This window comes from Phocoena sinus, chromosome 13 (genome assembly GCF_008692025.1).
Source record: "Phocoena sinus isolate mPhoSin1 chromosome 13, mPhoSin1.pri, whole genome shotgun sequence".
Classification (NCBI taxonomy): Eukaryota; Metazoa; Chordata; class Mammalia; order Artiodactyla; family Phocoenidae; genus Phocoena; species Phocoena sinus.
The window spans coordinates 65714156-65733156 of NC_045775.1; the positions used below are offsets into that span (position 1 = coordinate 65714156).

Here is a 19001-nt window from a genome sequence, read left to right on the forward strand (position 1 = left end):
GGGACTTATATAAACTGCCAACTCACCACTTCCACTTAGATATCTAAGAAGCACAATGATACAACATAATTATTGCTGTTTTGAGCATTAAAAATCTCCATTGACACTGAACCCCTGACACAAAGCAGGATTAAAAATAACCTCAAATCTACACTTAAGCCATATCTGGTTTATTCCAGTATAGGTAGCATCAACTTTCTAGTATCCTCATCACAGAGAGGAGCCCCGCACCAACTAGGAAGCTGGTTCTTGTGTGTTGAATAGTTATAGGGTTAGAGGCCATTATCAGTTGGATGATAATCACTTCTTATTGGGTAGTTGCATGGTACTAGCTAATTAAGAACTTTGTGAATTATGCTTTCTTTGAGAAATATTACTTAATGGATTTCAAAGTGCTTTGTTAAATTTGCGGAATGTAATTATAAGAAATATATTCTCCTGAACGACTGTTGGGTGGGGAGTGGGAGAAATCTGTCCATCAACAAAATAGGAATAAACTTCCTAATCTCAACAAAGGCAAATGGCAGAGGCTTAAGACTACACTTTCAGGGACCATTTCTATTGTATGTTACCAGAGAAGTGTTTCTAAATAGCGTCAGGCTTCAAAAACCCTAATGAGCTGTAGTGCTTTTTTCTGAGTGTGAAGCTGGCCATTAGTGCCACCTGGTGGGCCTACTGCTTGCTCTTGATCTTTTTTCCTTTGGGAAGGATAAAAGGGAGAAAACTCAAGCTGAAGGATTCATTTCTGATGTAATTGCTTATGTTTTGTTCTTCATCCTCACGGTTTGTTTCCTTTACTGAAGAGGAAAGGGGAGGGGTGACATCGGGTATATTCTTTTAATTTTCTTATGGTAATATTACGGGTGTGTATTGTAACAAAACTCTCAAAACGTTAAAGGTGGGAATTCCTTGGCAGTTCAGGGGTTAGGACTCCTTGCTTTCAAAAAAAAAAAAAAAAAAAGGTTAACAGTTTAACTCCTTCATGGCTACCACCCTTTACCAAATGTTACCAAATATTTCCTTTCCGTTATAAGGCAAGCAGTTCTTTTCACTCTGCTTATTTTTTATATAAGTGTATGATACTGCTTTGCTTTTTTTTTCTTTTTGGGGGGAGATCTTAGTTCCCTGACCAGGGGTTGAACCCCAGCGCTCAGCAGTGAAAGGGCAGAGTCCTAACCACTGGACCACCAGGGAGTTCTCAATATTGCTTTACTTTTTTTTTTTTTTACATCTTTATTGGAGTATAATTGCTTTACAATGGTGTGTTAGTTTCTGCTTTATAACAAAGTGAATCAGTTATATATATACATATGTTCCCATATCTCCTCCCTCTTGCGTCTCCCTCCCTCCCACCCTCCCTATCCCCACCCCCCCCCAACCCCGCCAGGCAGTCACAAAGCACCGAGCTGATCTCCCTGTGCTATGCGGCTGCTTCCCAGTAGCTATCTACCTTATGTTTGGTAGTGTATATATGTCCATGCCTCTCTCTCGTTTTGTCACAGCTTACCCTTCCCCCTCCCCATATCCTCAAGTCCATTCTCTAGTAGGTCTGTGTCTTTATTCCTGTCTTACCCCTAGGTTCTTCATGACTTTTTTTCCCTTAAATTCCATATATATGTGTTAACATACAGTATTTGTCTTTCTCTTTCTGACTTACTTCACTCTGTATGACAGACTCTAGGTCTATCCACCTCATTACAAATAGCTCAATTTCATTTCTTTTTATGGCTGAGTAATATTCCATTGTATATATGTGCCACATCTTCTTTATACATTCATCAGATGATGGACACTTAGGTTGTTTCCATCTCCGGGCTATTGTAAATAGAGCTGTAATGAACATTTTGGTACATGACTCTTTTTGAATTATGGTTTTCTCAGGGTATATGCCCAGTAGTGTAAGTGATTTTTAAATCTGTTGTGTAATGTCTTAGGATAGAACAAACCACAGTATATTTAGCTGTTGATTTGTCACACTATACTTAACCATCAAGTTTCTTTCCATTCTTTGTTATAACAAGCATTTCTTCAATGAACATTCCTGTGTGTGTTGTGCATATGTGAGAGTTTTCCTTAGGAGTAGATAAGATGTGGAATTACTGAGTCAAAGAGTATGTATACTTTAAGTTCCAAGATACTGCCAAATTTCCTGTTACCTCAGTACTGAAATCTTAAACCCTGTTAACAATGTGTGGAGGGCTTCTCTGGTGGCGCAGTAGTTGAGAGTCCGCCTGCCAATGCAGGAGATGGGGGTTCGTGCCCCGGTCCGGGAGGATCCCACATGCGGTGGAGCCATGGCCGCTGAGCATGCGCATCCGGAGCTTGTGCTCCGCAAAGGGAGAGGCCACAGCAATGAGCAATGAGAGGCCCGCGTACCGCAAAACAAAAACAAAAACAATGTGTGGAGTAATACTTGTCTCCACTATATTCTCTCTCTGAAGAAATAATCTTAACTGTTGCTCTAATTTTAATTCCCCTGATTACAAACTAGATGGAAATTGTTTTCATATTTCATGGTCATTTATATTATTTTCTTCTGTGAATGCTTATTAATATATTCTCTACAGTTCAATAATGAAGTAGGTGTGTTATTTTATATGTATGATTTCTTTGTATATTCTGGATATTAATCCTTGGTTATAACTACTCAGTCTTTACTTTTGTTTATGGTTACTTCTGTTATTCGTATCAGTATTGATATAAAGGCATACCTCATAGATACTACAAATTTGGCTCCAGACCATCACAGTATAGTGAATATTGCAATAAAGTGAGTCACACGAATATTTTGGTTTCCCAGTGCATATAAAAGTTATGTTTACAGTATACTGTAGTCTATTAAGTGTGCAATAGCATTATGTCTAAGAAAACAATGTACATGCCTTAATTAAAAAATACTTTGTAGACAAAAAATGCTAACCATCATCTGATCCTTCCGCAAGTCATAATTCTTTTGCTGGTGGAAGGTTTGAAATATTGCGAGAATTACCAAAATGTGACACGGAGACACAAAGTGCGCAAATGATGTTAGAAAAATGGAATTGATAGACTTGCTCAGTGCAGGGTTGCTACAAACCTTCAATCTGTAAAAACTGGAGTATCTGTGAAGCACAATGAAGCAAAGCACAATAAAATGAGGTACACCTGTGATTGGGTTTCTCAATCTCTCTCATAGTTTTTCATTTTTGTTTTATGTGAATTTTACATGCCTGTTTTTTTTTCTTTTAATTTTGTGACTGAAAGTTTGTGATCTTTGCAACTTCACCCCTTTCTCCCACCCACCCACCCAGCTATAGCAAGATAGAGGGAGACAGCGAAGATAGTGCCCACCAGTCTCCAAACCAGCATCCTGGTAGAGTGTTCTAGTAGACTCTTAGTTTGGGTGGGATAGGCTGCTTCTGCCCTGGGCCTTGGAGCAGGTGAGTTCTTGAAGACCCGTTTCTCAGATCGCTACAGTCTTGTGGAAGCAAGTCCTACTGTTTTTCAAAGCTAGATGTTTTGGGGGCAGGTGCAGGTCTTATCTCTGGTGCACTCTGTAGGTGCAGGTCTTAAAATTTGGGGCGCCCAATATAGAGTTCAAATCCTTCCCTCTTCAGAGCGAAGCTCCAGGTTTTGAATTCCCTCTTGATTGTGAGTTATAAACTGGGGATGAGGTTTATAATGAGATTGTATCCCAGCCTCTCCTACGCACTTCAATGTGGTTTTCTTCTGATTTACCAGTGTGTAGTTGTTGCTTAACCAGCCTTTAGGTTTTTTCCAGAGGAAATTGTTCCATATGTAGCTATAGCCTCAGTGTGTATGTGGGAAGAGGTGAATTCAGGATCTTCTTATATCACCATCAAACTGGAATCTTCAAATATACATTCCTTTAATATTTCTTCTATGACTTTATAATTTTTATATCAATTCCTTTAACCATCAGGAACATACTTCTATAATTGGTTAAGGATCTAAACTTTTCTCTGTATGTATGGAGACAAATTTTTGAATAATTTACTCTTCTGAATGATTTGAATAGCCACCCTTTTTATACACTAAATTTCAATATATACAAAATTTCAAGGTCAAAAGAGATATCTTGGCTAGAGATTCAAGTTTGGTAGAAATTGGCATTTATATGACATTCGGATCTTGCAAGTGTAAACAATCCTGAGGTTAATGTGTAGAGTAAGAAGAGGAAAATTTGAAAGAGAAGACAATTAAAGAAGGATGAGGTATGGAGTAGAGATTCAGTGCCTGCTGGATCTACACCCCACGGGGAACCACATTCCTACCCTAGGAGCCCCATCAGGGACACAGTTTCCTGCCTTCAGATTAGGCTCAGGTCAGCCCTGATGGTTCCTGTGACTCTACTTTGCCCCTTGATATCCCTGTGTCTCTGATCAGCATTAACTCCTTTCTAGCACCACTTGTGGGAGGAGAGGTTGGTTCTTACAACTAGGGGGCACTACTGACATTTCATGCATGCAATCATTGGATGCTGAAACCATCTTGCACAAATGCACAACTGTCTTTCTCAAAATGCCAATAGCATCTCCTTTGAGAATCCCTGGAAGAGAGATTAATAAGGAAGATATTGCAAATCTACTGGAGAAATGATGAAGAGCTGAGCCAGAGAAGTGGCAAATAATTCAGGGGAAAGAATAGGTATAAGGAATATTTATGTAGTAAAATCAACAAGAGTTGGTCTTAGATGGATGATCCAGGATAAGCAAGATGGAGGAGTCAATCAAGATTCTCAAGGTTGTACTTTGGGCAGTGGGGTGGCTGAGTATTTCATCCATCAAGACAGAAATGCAGGAGCAGGAGCAGATCTGGATAGGTAGGAAATGATTAAGTCAATTAGGAACACATTGAATTTGAGATCCCTGTGGGAGATTGTATGGGAATACCCAGCAAGCCAGGAAACAGGTACAGATAAAAATCCAATACAAGAGACTGGGAGGGAACAGCCAGGTTTGGAAACCACTCATGGAGTATATCCATATGGATTAGTAGCCTCTGTGGGAAACATCCCACTAATCCATACAGACCACTGTGTTACATGCTTCTCCAGCCAAGGCTGCCAGTGGCCTTGAGGATCCAGCACACTGATAGTCTGGATGCTCTGCTATTCCAAGCCTTTTCTGTGACTTGCTCAGGTTTTACAGCATACTGGGGAAGAGGCTAGGGCTTAGAAGTGGACAGGCTCTGTGAGGAAACTCTCACCATGTTCAAATATGGAGGACAGTAGCACCATCTCTGGGACACCTGAAGGATTGTCTTTGAGAATTTGGGAAATGGGGGCCCCTCAGTGACCCCCCTGAGAGAGTAATCCCAATCCCAAACCATGAGGTCGAGAATGTGTGAGAGGTTTTAGGTGTACCTAACAGGAGTATTTGTGTCCCAGTTTCAAAAATTTTATCACCTGAAATTTAAGTGTGATTCCCGTGGCCATCCATAAACCTTTCTCAAAGTTTAGGAGGTAGATTTTCCTTGTTATTTTTTTTTTCACATTTCCTAGATGAAGTATTATTGGCAGAGAGTTTTCCATGGGTCTCTTGAGCTCCTACGTGTCTTAGTGGGTATGCTATCCAGACCATTTCTCAAGATTGAGTTTACAATGAGCAACCTTGAGGGATAAATGTCCATGTCTCACCAGGACAAAGCACAGGCTTGTTTACTGCTTGCTATAAAAGCAAAGGATTTACTAAGTTCAGTGTTCCTCAGCTGTGAAGCAAACCCATTGCATCTGTGCCCATGGTGTCAACATGTGGGGTTTGGGGGCAAAGGAAATGTTTGCAAACATGCTGATGCTTTGTCTCAGGAGTCTCATGTCTTCTACCAATGTTTATGAGACAAAAACAACTTATTCACTTGTAAGCAGGGGGAAATCAAATCCCAGTTCCTTCAAGTATGTGTTACTTCTGTGATAACAAACCAATCAACATTAGTATACAGTTAGAAATAATTCACCTCTAGCAAATTGTTATTTTCCTTCCATGATTCTCTAGGTAATGTTGATTAAAATGCATTGATATGTGTCTATAAACAAATACCTAAAAAGAAAGTAGAAGTCTAAGTCATTACATTTTATGAATATTTTCTTTCAGATAAAACATACTTCTCAAGCTAGTATTCCTCAAATCTTAGTGAAATTCAGTTTTCTAGTAAAAAATAATTCTGGGTAGTCTAGGGCTGATCCCTGCAGCCATCTCTTTCCATAGTTGGTATGCTACAGTGATTTCCCCATTTATCTTCCCATATGCCTAACAGTAGGCATGGGATTCTGCCCACCCATCATGTATTCCTCCAACTCCCACCCTCCCGTTCTTCTGTAGCAGCTCAATCTGCTAATCTCTCTAGGACCAGTGGCCCTAGCCCATCTCTCCATCTTTATCTTCTGAGGTAAAATGCAAGTGAATAAGGCAAGCCTGATTTCTGAACATGGCTACCAGTCATAATTATCTTTGTCTCTCCTCCCTTTTTACTTCTCTTAAAAGTTTGAAGTATCCTTTTTGGGTGGGCAGAGAGAGCCTAAAATTAGCTAATCTGAAACTTTGGTTGTGTAATTCTTTGCTATTATAAGTTAAATTCTGTTCTAATCAAGGAAGCTGGAGTTAAAAGAAGACTTTGTCCCTCCTCACAGTACTTTGAATTCTGTCCTCAGAACATGGCTCGCTTTCTTTGAGAATTTGATTTTTTATCTGTCAACTGAAAACTGTGGATGGCTTTAAACTGGGAAAAAACAAGGACTAGGTATGCATTTCTGAGCCATCTTTTTGGTTTTTATGTGGAGAACAACTGAAGGGAACTGGAGGCAGGAAGACCAATGAGAAGACAGTTGCAGTGGTTTGCAGTGATCCTGAGGAGAAAGGATGGTAACCTGGATTAGCAATATGGATGGGAGGATGAGAAAGTTTAAGATATTTGAGATAGTTGATGGTGCCAGGTGTAGTTTTAGGAGCTTTTCCTAGGGAGAGACATAAAGGAATCAGAAATGACAATGAGATTTTTGGCTTTAAGCAACAGATTGGATTTTGAAGCCATTCCTTGAGATAGCTAATACTGGGGAGGAAGTTTGGAGGTGAACATAGTGTATTCAATATGGACACATTGAGCTTGAGGTACTTTGGGACATTAATTCAACTGGAACGACCAATAAGTAACTAAGTAATCATCTCACTCTTCTGATGCTCCAAGGACAAAGAACAAGATAAAGTCAAAGGGCCAATATTGCTGGAACAAAGAGTTACAGGACTTTTATCACTATGTCACATTGCAACCATTACAATGTCCCAAAGCCCTCCCAAGCAGCATGCCCTGTCCCTTTCCCATCCCAAATAAGGAAAGGTATTTGTCCCATTCTTCTCACGCTCTGCACATTGTAAGTATACATACCCTGCCCAATCAGCAGATGATTCCCAGGTTCTCTTGTTCCCTGGCTATAAAAACAGACCAGAAACCCTTGCTTAGGGTCAACTCCCCCTGGCTATCAGGAAGTTGGCCCGCTGTTCTGGCAGTTACCCTTCCCTCTAATAAATCCTATCTTCTTTTCATTCTTCCTTGTGTCTAGAAATTCTTTTCCCACCTGCATTCGGACCACGACAACTCTGAGTGTGAAATCCTTCCAGTGGCACACCATTGCTGAGAGTACAAATTTCAAATTTCTTAACAAGACTTACAATTTACCTTTTTAGTTTTGCCACCTACTGGAAGCAGATAGGGTAGGGGGTCCCCAGAGAAAAAGAACCAGTTACAGCTTTTTGACATAAGAGAAGACATTTTGGGTTTAAGCCATTTTGTGATCTTGAAACTGAGCAGGACCCTGTGGGGCCCCCCTGGATACAAAAACCTTTCTGTGTCCCTTGTTTCTTGTTTTTAGGAAATAGGCTTCATTCAGCTTCCTTGACCTTCCGTGAGTTCCAAAGGGCAGGTTCAAACCATTACTAATCAGGGAAGGGAGGGAATGCAGAAAGGAGGAGCAGTCAAGAAACAAAAATGCAGCCTTGGGGCAGGGTCCTGGTTCCTCCTCAAGTAGTATACATAACAATATCTTTGAGTTCTTCTGCAGAACTGGGGCCCCCAACCAAGTGGAGGATTGTAACTTCAGGCTGAGTGCAAGATTCCTGGAGCATCACCCTGTTACCTCACCACCAGCCAATCAGAAGAAAGTCACACACCCTGCAGCCCTCACCCCAAATTTTGCCTTCCTTTTCTGGGCCCAGTGATGACAATCCTGTTTGGCCCCTGTGTGTTTCAACTGCTTACAAGGTTTATCTCCTACAGGGTCCAACAGTTTCAGGAGAAATTGTTGTTACTACAAGGGTGGAAGCCGGTTTCAGACATGGGATAACTTGATTTAGATCAGGTAGAGAGAGACTTCTACTCTACTAGGCAGGACTACGCCCACTCTCAGCAGGAAGTAGTTACAGAAGAAAGAAACCACTACCCCAATTCCCAAGAAGTATCTTGAGTATGAAGTCTCTCAGTGGGGAGTTGTTAGGGGAACCACTGACCAAAACTACCCACCCTGGCCAGGCACAATAGTAACCACTTGCATACGTTATCTTACAACAGGAGGTCCTGGTAAGGAATGTGGAACTAACAAGCTACCACCAACTGGAAGGATTTGAGAAAGGTCAATAGGAGAGAGGAGACTCCAGTCCATATGTCCTGCCAACCTCCCAGAATCCTTCTCACTGAATCCATCTTGGCTGAATGATGCATGTGCCACCAAGAAGGACCCTGAGTTACACTGATTGGCCAGAGACAACCCAGAATTTAACCCCATTACCACAAAACCTGAGACTGCAAGACATGTGGCAAAGCACTCTCCTGGGTTCCCTTACTCTGCTGCTCTCTGCCCAGGTGCCCCTTCTCAATAAAGTTTCTTGCTTTGTCAGCACCTGTCTCCTGCACAATTCATTTCTGAGTGTTAGACAAGACCCCTGGAAGGGGTCCCCCTTCCACAACAGAAGAATGCTCACAATGGAAGGGAGTGTTAGGGAGTGTTACAAAGGAGGAAAAATACCAGGTGCACAATATAACACGAACTAATAAGTAATCATTTGTAAAAGCAATTAACTAGGAAAAGAAATCACTTGTGGGAGGCAAGTGAAAGAAAGTGAGTAGAGCATAAAATAATGGAGACTAAAACTGCTTTAGCTAGCTTTCAGCTGCAACATACTATGCTGGATTCTCCTTTTCAAGCCCCTTCATGAATATGCATATATGGACCAACCCCTTCATGAATATGCATGTACCCTTAGCTTAAGATTTCTTCAAATTTGCTGTGCAGGGAGACACTGCTTTGGGAAAGATCCCAGGTGTTCCCCTTACTTGCTGTAAGTAATACATCCTTCCTTCTGATATTGGCTTGGCTGTGTCTCTTGTCTCAACACCCAACAAAAGGTGAACCCAGTTTTCAGGGTAATATAATCCCTACCTACAGTTGCTCAACCCAAACTCAAGTTTAGCTCCTCAAGGGAGTAATGCTCTCTGTAGTCTCAGGGACTTTGCCACCCCTTCTGTCAGGAACCATTTTCTTTTCCTTTTTTTGCATTCAACAAAGAGTGAGGACCAGCTAGATGCTGAGCAAAAGACAAACTCTATGCTTACAGTATAATGGCGGAGTTAGACGCTAATCCAATAATTACACAAGTAATTAAAAATTAAACTAAAAATTAAAATTGCAAATAACATCAGAGCTGCTAATGGCAGAATGAGAGCCTATAATGAGAATTTTGACATACTCAAGTCTTGCCTGAGAAATTGAAGGTAGAGTTGATTCAAAGAGGGAGGAAATCTTTCTAGGCTGAGAGAACACTCCCGTAGAGTGATATAACTTGGCACATGAGGAGAACTAGAGAAATACAGTGCACTTTTCCTAAGATATCCGGGCCCTCGTGGGGAGTGGGGGTGGGGTGGGTGGAGAAAGACTTGGCTATTTTGTCCCTTAGCAGGCGCCATCTGGCTCAGGTGACCGCGACCTTGTCGCACTGATTACTGGGAGTTGTAGTCTCGACTGAGGGAGCAAGCATGGCGGCCTCTATTGCCAGGAGCTGCCGGGCTGCAATGGCCGTGGGCTGGACCTTTCGATGCGCCTGGGCTCTGCGCCCTGCGCCGGCCTCTGTCGCCTGCCGTAAGTGCAGCGGGGCTTGCTAGCCGGGGACAGAAGGAGCTTAGGGTCAGGCTAGGGGGAGGCGATTCTGGAAGTCAGGGGCGACATGGGAGGAGGCCTCTCGTGGGACCACGCATTGGGGGCGATTGCAAGGTTTCGCGGGAGCTCTGGGCTGGCGCGAGCAGTCTTGACCTCTGTGGTGCGCTTCCGCAGAGGCCCTCGCGGGGCCGAGCCGGCGGCAGATCACTGGACCTTCTGAGCCCGGCGCGTTCCAGCCACCGCCGAAACCGATTATCGTGGCCAAGCGCGGTCCCCAGCGCCGGGAAAGCAGGTGAGAGCCCCGACCTGGACGCGATTCGTGCCTTTTGGGTCTGTGCGCTCTAGAACCTGTAGTTGCTTCCGAGGTCTGAAACGGGTCTTATCCTGGGGTCTGGAACTCCCAGATTAGAGCTTGTGTGCAGGATTCATGAATGCGTGAAGCGCACCCAACTCAGGTTTGACTTCTTCGCTTATCCCAAGCCGGCATTGAACTTTCTCTGCAGTCATATTAGATCAGAATTTCAAGTAGGGATTCCCCAGATTTGAAGCTCTTTGGCCCGTATCGAGAATTTTTCTGTGAAATACATTGTATTTTACCTGTTGAAGTTAAGGAACGGATCTTTTCTCCCTAGGTGAAATGGATTGGCTCACCCTGTTTTAGTTTCCTAACTGTGTTTTAGTGTCCCTGTAAAAGCGATACGATGGTAAAAATTTCTACCAATTTGTTTCTTAAATTTGCTCTTCAAAACAGTGTGCTTAAAAAGCCTGGTTCACTTAAGCAGGCAGTGGTAACTTTGTAGGTACGTGTAAATTTAGATCTAGGATTTGCAGAAACTGTTTCTGTAGAATTGTATAACAACCTTATTAAAAAGCGAATTTTAGGGGGGAAAATTGGTGTGATTTAGGCTTTATGAAAGGGCTTTATATTGTCGATTCGATTATCTCTGCATATGTATTTGTGTTTAATATTTAAAATATCCTGTGGTTCTAAGTTGAAATAAACTTGAATTTATGGAACCTAGAGATTCAGAAAAGATTTCTCAGTACAACCTTTTTTTTTAAGGTGGAAAAGGAATATTTCTCTTAAATGGCAACACAATATAATTCAGTTAAATGGGAGTAACTACTTTGGGAAACAATTTGACAAAATTTAGTAAGTTTGAGGTTGTCTGTACCTTCCCACCCAGACAGTATACAACTTAAGGAAAGTAATATGTACAAGGAGACATGTACAAAAATGAACACAAAAGTAATGTTTGTAATAAAAGTTTAGAAGCAGCCTGGATATCCTTCAGTAGGTGAATGAGCAAATACATTCTCATAATGGACTATTATACAGCAGTGAAACATGAATGAACTAGAGTTAACATGGATGAACTTCAACTATGATGCGTGAAAAAAGCAACCTGCAGAAGAATTGACAAGTATGGTAGCATTTTTGTATTGCCCAGACATACATACATATGTAAAGTATAAAAAAATATACAGGGGAAATTCTCTACTTTCACAGAGCAATCACACCTAGTTTTCCCAATAGCCGTTCAAGCTGACATTATGTGTCTCCTGATGTGATGGAATAAGAAGATCACATCATCACCTCTGTAATATTTTTACCAAAAATGTATATCCTTGGTCTAGGTATGTGGAAACAGTAAACAAATTCAGATCCAGGGATGGTTTATAAGATGATCAGCTTTGACTCTTCAAAAAAGTCAATGTTACAAAAATGCAAATATGGGGAAGAGTACTAGTTTAAGAGACTAACAACCAGATATAATATGTGAAGCTTGATTGTAGCTTGGATTGAGCAACAAACAGCTATAAAAGACCTTTTCCAGGACCAATTAGGTACATTTAAATATGAACTGTATTAGATTATACTACTGAATTAATGCTGAAGTTCTTAGGTGTCATAAACGTATTGTGATAAATGTAAGAGAAAGTCCTTATTCTTAGCAGAAGCCTTCTAAAGTTTGAGGGATGAAATGGCTTGCTGTTTGACATTTTCAGATGGTTCTGGAAAAAAATTATATGTACATGTAAAGCAAATACGGCAAAATGTTGGCAGTAGGTGAAATTAGGTGAAGTATATATGCGTGTTCATTGTATTACTATTTCATCTTTTTGGTAGATTTGAAACATTTTAAAGTAGGAAATTGAGGAAAAGGAAGAAATTCATAGGAATAATCATCACACAAAATTTAGTTAATTACCCCACAGTAATTAACTATGGGGGTAGGGAGGGGTGCACAGGGGCTTCAACTACATTGTTAATTTATTCCTTGAGATGGGTGACAGGGACATATATTTTCATTGTAATGTCATTTATACTTTTCTACAGATTAGATATTTCATAATGACTTTAAAATCAGTTGGCTAATAGGGAGATTATTTTTAAAGCTAGTTTACAATTGATGATTTATATGTTTATATCTTTTCCAACATAATTTACTATAACATGTACAACTCAGCGTGAGGCCTGTGGGTCACAGGCTTTGGAATCTGACAGACATGATAAGTTTATAGCTAATGTAGTAATAAGTCTGTTAATCTTGGCTTGATAAGTTTATAGCTGATGTAGTAGTAGGTCTGTTGTTTACTGTCTCCAAGCTTCATTTTCTTCATCTGTAATAAGGAGATGATGACACCAAACTCACCTTGTTGTTTTAGGGATTAAGTTATGCTATAGATGTTTAATAAAGCTTTTAACACAATGCCGGGTGAGTACTCAGAAATTGTTAGCTATTTTCATGAGAATTGACAACAATTTTAGAAATAAGATGGACTTTTCTTATTTAGAGAAGGAAGAATAAAACATGTCAGCATCCTAATCTTTCACTTTTTTTGGTAAAGCAATGGTTTCTTTTTTAGTGGTCTTTTAAGTTTGCTTTTAATTTATTTTACTCTGTATTTTTCACAGGTTCTTGAGTCCTGAATTCATTCCTCCAAGGGGAAGAACAAATCCTCTGAAATTTCAAATAGAAAGAAAAGATATGTTAGAAAGGAGAAAAATACTCCACATTCCAGAGTTCTATGTTGGTCAGTAAGAGCTGGATGCTTTTATTATTAGTGGTTGGAGGGTTAGTTTTCTCGACAAAGAGAAAATTGTTTTTCACCTATCTGTGTTTTGCCCATATGAGGTACTTATTCCTAATATTATATTAAAATATTTAGGAAGTTTGAAGTTACCTGGAAATGCTGTTGTTTGATTCTGCGTCTCATGTAAAAGTTCACTTTTCTTTTGAATTTGGAGGAAGCATTCTTCGTGTTACTACTGCTGACCCATATGCCAATGGAAAAACCAGCCAGTTTCTGGGAATTTGCATCCAGAGATCAGGAACAGGACTTGGAGCTACTTTTATCCTTAGGAATACTATTGAAGGACAAGGTAGGTTTCATTTCATTATTTTGATTTTCTGGAAAATGTTATCTTAGGAGTCTTTTTTATTTTCTGCATCCTGGGTGAAGACATCTGGAACTTGAAAGTGAAAGGGAGCTCAGAGGGATGACATGGAGCCTGTGGCCTAAGAATGGTATGAGAATTGAGGTTGCTGAGTAAATATAGTTGGTGCTTTGCTTTCTCCTGAAGGCTTCTTTTGTTACAGGGACAACAACCATTAGAAGTAGACTTTCCAAATCATGGCAACATCAAAGGAGGAGACAAGTGACTATAAAGCAGTATGGGGGCATTCATTTTAGGAGCAAATAACCCTTGAAAACATTAAGATAAGCATAATGATGTCCTTGCAAGTTAACTTTCTCCTAAAATGAATGGCCCCCATTTTGCTTTATATTACAACAGTCACCACAATTATTAGTTTTATAAGAATTGGAGGAATTTTTTAAAACGCAAAATTACATTTGCTATGTCAATAAGATAGGGGAACAAGTGGTAAAATTCTAGAAAAATTATGAATCAAAATGGCAGGAACATGGATGGCCTTGGAGGGTATTATGCTAAGTGAAATAAGTCAGATGGAGAAAGACCAGTACTGTATGTTATCACTTCTATGTGGAACCTAAGAATACAACAAACTAGTGAATATAACAAAAAAGAAGCAGACTCACAGGTATAGAGAACAAACCAGTGGTTGCCAGTGGGGAGTGGGAAGAGAAGAGTGGTGATATAGGGATAGGGGATTAAGAGGTACAAACTGTTATGTATAAAATAAGCTACAAGGATATATTGTACAGCATGGGGAATATAGCCAATATTTTATAGTAACTATAAATGGAGTATAACTTTTAAAAATTGTGAATCACTATATTATATACTTGTAACATAAAATATTGTATAGCAACTATACTTCAATAAAATAAATAAAATAAACATGAATAAAACTACAAAAAACTTTTTTTAAGAAATAAAGACAAAAAAATTGGCAGGAACAGTACATTTTTCGTACTTAAAGTTGTGTGCTTCATGGTCCCCAACAGTGAAGTAGTATATTGAAAGAAATTGAACATGTGAGAATCGTTGCTGTCTTCCTTCTCCTATAAGGACCTGTGGTGCTGTGCATGTAGGAACTCAGCAGAACTTGATTACAGAAACTTGGGCCAACAATCAGGTTGTGTACTTGGAGAAATCTTGTAATAGAAAGGCAGGAGCAAAGGTGTGATAGACCTGAGATGATTTTTTTTCTTTAAAATTGAGATAATAGTTTCTACCTCCCAGGGTTATGGTCAGTTTATTGTGATGTTCTATATGAAGTACTGGACACAGAATACTCAAAAGTATTAGTTCCCTCTTGTTATTTTCTACCATTAACATTTTGACTGTTTGTGACCTGCCTGTACCTTCCCCATTGATACTTCCTACTTTGATGATTCTTTCTAGTCCATTGGCTTTAAATACCATCCATGTGGTATTAACTTCCCAGATTTATGTGTCAAGGACTGACCCTTTCCTTGTTCCAAATTTGCACATACAACTACCTATTTGACATCTCCATTTGGGCATCTTATAAGCATAAAACAAGTTCAAAACAGAACTCTTTGTTTCCTTCACAATGTGTTCTTTTCTATTTCCATAAGTTGTACCACTCCACACCCATTTATTTAAACCCAAAACTTAGGAGCTATTTTTAGTTATTCTCTTTCACACATCCAGTCAATCAGCAAGTTTTCATGGCTTAATTTCCAAAACTTTTATCCCAATTTTGCCCGTTTCTCCATCTCCATTGCTACCACTCTTGTCCATGCCACCATCATCTCCTGCCTGCAGCTGTGCAGTATCTCTGGCTTACTTTCTTGGCCCACCAAGTTACTATGCTCCAGCCAAATGGACCTTTTTCTAGTTTTTCCAACATGGCAGGTTTGTTAAGACCCCAGAGCCTCTGCATTTGCTGTTCTTTCTGACTGGAGCATTCTTGGCTCTTTATAGTATCAACTTAAATGTTATCTTTTCAGAGAGGCTTTCCCTGACTATACTATTTAAAGTTGCCCCTGGGAATTCCCTGGTGGTCCACTGGTTAGGACCCAGTGCTCTCACTGCCAGGGGCCCAAGTTCGATTCCTAGTCAGGGAACTAAGATCCCGCAAGCCATGCGGTGTGGCATGCATGCATACATACATACATACATAAATTTGCCCCCTCCCCAGTCACAGTGTCATCACCTTGTATTGTCTTCACTATATGAAAATACCTTGTTGGTTTATTTATCATTTGTCCTCCACTAGAATGTAGGCTTTATGAGAAGAGAAGGATTTTACCTATTTTGATTTTGCTATAGGCACAGCTCCTAAATCAGTGCCTATAACAGAATAGATTTACAGTGGATACTGGATTAAATCCTGATATTAAACACTTGATGTTAACGTTGATCATATGTTTTACTATTTATATTTCTCTTGGGATTATTCCAGGAAACCTCAGAATACACTCTTCCTTTTAAATGTTTGATGATACAGATGATATATATTAACCTTTTATGTCAGCATCTTGGAAACACTCAAAGCTGTTTCTCCTATGGAGGGCTCCAGAGTGTTAACAAACCTAGGCCATCTTAAGAGGACTTCTAAATCAAAGTTAGAATTTAAAAATGTACTTACTCTTTTTGCACCATTAATTCTGTTGCTCAAAATGTAGAAGATAAGAGTCAAAATGTAGAAGATAGAGTTTTATTTAAGTAATTGGGAAATAAACAAGAACATAGCGAAGTGAAGAATTGTTCAAACTTCCAACTAATTTAATACTATCAAAATCGAGGAGATAAATGGCTCAATATATTTATAGAAGACAGTTTTCTTTAGACTTGATCATTCTAATTCAGGTTTTCTCATGTTTTAATCTACATGGATTTGTTCATTTCTATTTCTTTCAATAATCTTCATTTTAAAGGTTACAAATTTATATCACATTTCCTACATGCAAAACCCTGAGCTAATTCCTTCATGAAATAGCTTTTTTATAGTATGAGGTGTATGCAGGAATCTGAATTTAGATTATAAGAATATGTTTTCTTCTCTTTTAGGTGTTGAGATTTGCTTTGAACTTTATAATCCTCGAATCCAGGAGATCCAGGTAGTCAAATTACAGAAACGGCTTGATGATAGCTTGCTATACTTGCGAGATGCCCTTCCGGAATACAGCACTTTTGATATGAATATGCAGCCAATAGCACAAGAACCTAGCCAAGAAGTTCCTGTTAATCAGGTATAAGTTGTACACTTGGAACTGGAAGTTCAAGTATAAACTAAGAATCATCTTAAAGAAAACTTTTAGAAGAATTTTTGCTTGCAACTGTCAGCCTAATTTGTTCCTTTCCTTATATCTTCCTTAGCTGAAAGTAAAAATGAAGCCCAAGCCGTGGTCCAAACGCTGGGAACGTCCAAAATTTAATATTAAGGGGATCAGATTTGACCTTTGTTTAACTGAAGAGCAAATGAAGGAAGCCCAGAAGTGGAGTCAGCCATGGCTTGAGTTTGATATGATGAGGGAATATGACACTTCAAAAATTGAAGCTGCAATATGGGATGAAATTGAAGCATCAAAAAATTCCTGATCTGAGAATGAGTTTGGTTACTTGCAGAGGATATACTGACTCTCAGGGGATTTATTTAGAAACCAATTTAATCTCATATATAAGGACATAGTCATTAAATCAACCAAACATTCATTATTTTATGAATATTATTTTAAAAATTAGCACACCAGTTTATTACTTTAAAAAGAAAAATGTACATGCCAGGTGGTCTGATGTCCATTCTCTTAATGGAGGCAAAGCTACAATAGAGTCAAACTGTTACCAGAATGGTCTTCATTGAGCTTGGAATCTGAGCAAGGAAGTGGATAGGATGATTTTTTAAATTTGTGAAGTAAATTATAAATTCAAAAAGTGTATGATTTAAAGAGTAATAATAAAATGAGCATTCATATACCCACCATCAGGTTAAGAAGTGAAACATTTGTAATATCTAAGAAGGTCAAGAAATAGAGCATTTACTAGAATCTAAGAAGACTCTTGTGTGTTGTAATTGCATCCCTCCCCTCTTACAGATGTAGGCACTATCCTGACTTTGTGTTAATCATTCCTTTGTGTTTCTTTTATTTTGTTACATACACATACACTCTTAAACAATATATTTACTTCTGAAAAATCTGTTGGCAGGTATAAAAGGACAACATTGTCATTATTACATGAAAGCTTCAGGGAGAGCGTAACGAAGTCTTTGGGTCATAGTCTGGCTTCAGCTTCCATGAGAGTTTACAAAAGTCACTTTTGAGGAAGTTCATGGCTAAGGTCATGAGTGAGTCCTGCTAAATAGAAGGCTCACCAGAGGGTATCTGGAAGGGCCTATAGTGTGGACTGCCTAATTGATGGTCTGACAAAAATGTGGTCAGAGGGAGTAGACTTCTTTGTATTTACTGGTTCTCAGTCCATGAGGAATTAAATTCTAGCTCAAAGGAGTAGGTCAAGACAGTACTTCCATAGGGTGATGTGAGTGTCTTTGCTGATCCTTGTAGCTGAGATGGAATGGAAAGCTGGCATGTAATCATACATGGTAAAGACCAACCTACAGATAATTAGGACCAGTTTCATCTGGGCTTGCTGTTCCTCAAGTTTAAGAGTACAGTACTAGCACTGATCTTGATGAGTGTAACCATTAACCTGTCTCTTGAATCATTCTGCTTAAATCTATGTTCTTGTGCCTAAGCTTTTGGGATTTGCATTTACTCTTCTCCTGTGCTGATCTGTTTTCTGGATTTTTTGTTTTCCATTTTATTGGCTTTATTGTTTTCCATTTTGGTGAAGCACACCCTTTGTTAGCTTCTAGAGAAAGTATCAATATATAGGTAAATTTTTTGACCTTGCATATCTATCATATTTGATGGATATTTTATAAAATTCTGGGTGGGAGATAATTTTCCTTCAGAATTTTGAAGGTATTGCTTCATTGTCTTATTTCCAGTTGTGTTGAGAAATCCAAAACCATTTTGATTTCTGCTCTTTGAATGTGACTTGAAAGCTTTGTAGAATACCTTGGTTCTCAGGGTAGTGCAATTTCGCAGCGATGTGCCTTGGTGTGGGTCTATTTTTATTCATTATCTTAGGTGTTTGATGAACTCTTTCCATGCGGTAGCTCATATCTTTCAGTTCTGGGAAACTTTCAGTGTTCATTGATTTCCTCTCCTCTGCTTCTCTCTTTCTGGAACTGATATTTTGATGTTGGATTGGATCTCTTGTTTTCCTACCTTCTCTCCATCTCTTCTTTAGCTCCTTGATTCAGTCTTCCAACTCTTTGCTATATTTTTAGATTTCAAGATCCCTTTATGATTTCTGAAAGTTCCATTTCTTATATAGTACTCAGTTCTTATTTTATATTCTTGTCTATGGATTTGTTCTGTTACCATTGAGGAT

The 19001-nt window shown here is 39.3% G+C and overlaps 1 protein-coding gene and 1 non-coding gene across 2 annotated transcripts; both read left to right on the forward strand.

Annotated features, from left to right (window-relative positions):
- The first annotated feature begins 533 nt into the window (after nt 1-533).
- Nucleotides 534-739, forward strand: LOC116764812. Its single transcript, XR_004353024.1, has one exon. It is a non-coding gene; the product is annotated as a small nucleolar RNA U3 (small nucleolar RNA).
- A 9260-nt stretch (nt 740-9999) lies between these two features.
- MRPL19 (mitochondrial ribosomal protein L19) lies at nt 10000-17470 on the forward strand. Its single transcript, XM_032653447.1, has 6 exons — nt 10000-10123; nt 10316-10433; nt 13062-13180; nt 13395-13529; nt 16614-16795; nt 16923-17470. The coding sequence occupies exons 1-6, from the start codon at nt 10021-10023 to the stop codon at nt 17142-17144; spliced, it is 879 nt and encodes a 292-aa protein (XP_032509338.1). The 5' UTR covers nt 10000-10020; the 3' UTR covers nt 17145-17470.
- The last annotated feature ends 1531 nt before the right edge of the window (nt 17471-19001 follow it).

Coding starts and splice junctions, on each gene's coding strand:
- MRPL19 (XM_032653447.1), top strand. CDS start 10,021: ATGGCGGCCTCTATTGCCAGGAGCTGCCGGGCTGCAATGGCCGTGGGC. Junction 10,124..10,315: donor GCCGGCCTCTGTCGCCTGCC/GTAAGTGCAGCG, acceptor GCGCTTCCGCAG/AGGCCCTCGCGGGGCCGAGC. Junction 10,434..13,061: donor CCCCAGCGCCGGGAAAGCAG/GTGAGAGCCCCG, acceptor TATTTTTCACAG/GTTCTTGAGTCCTGAATTCA.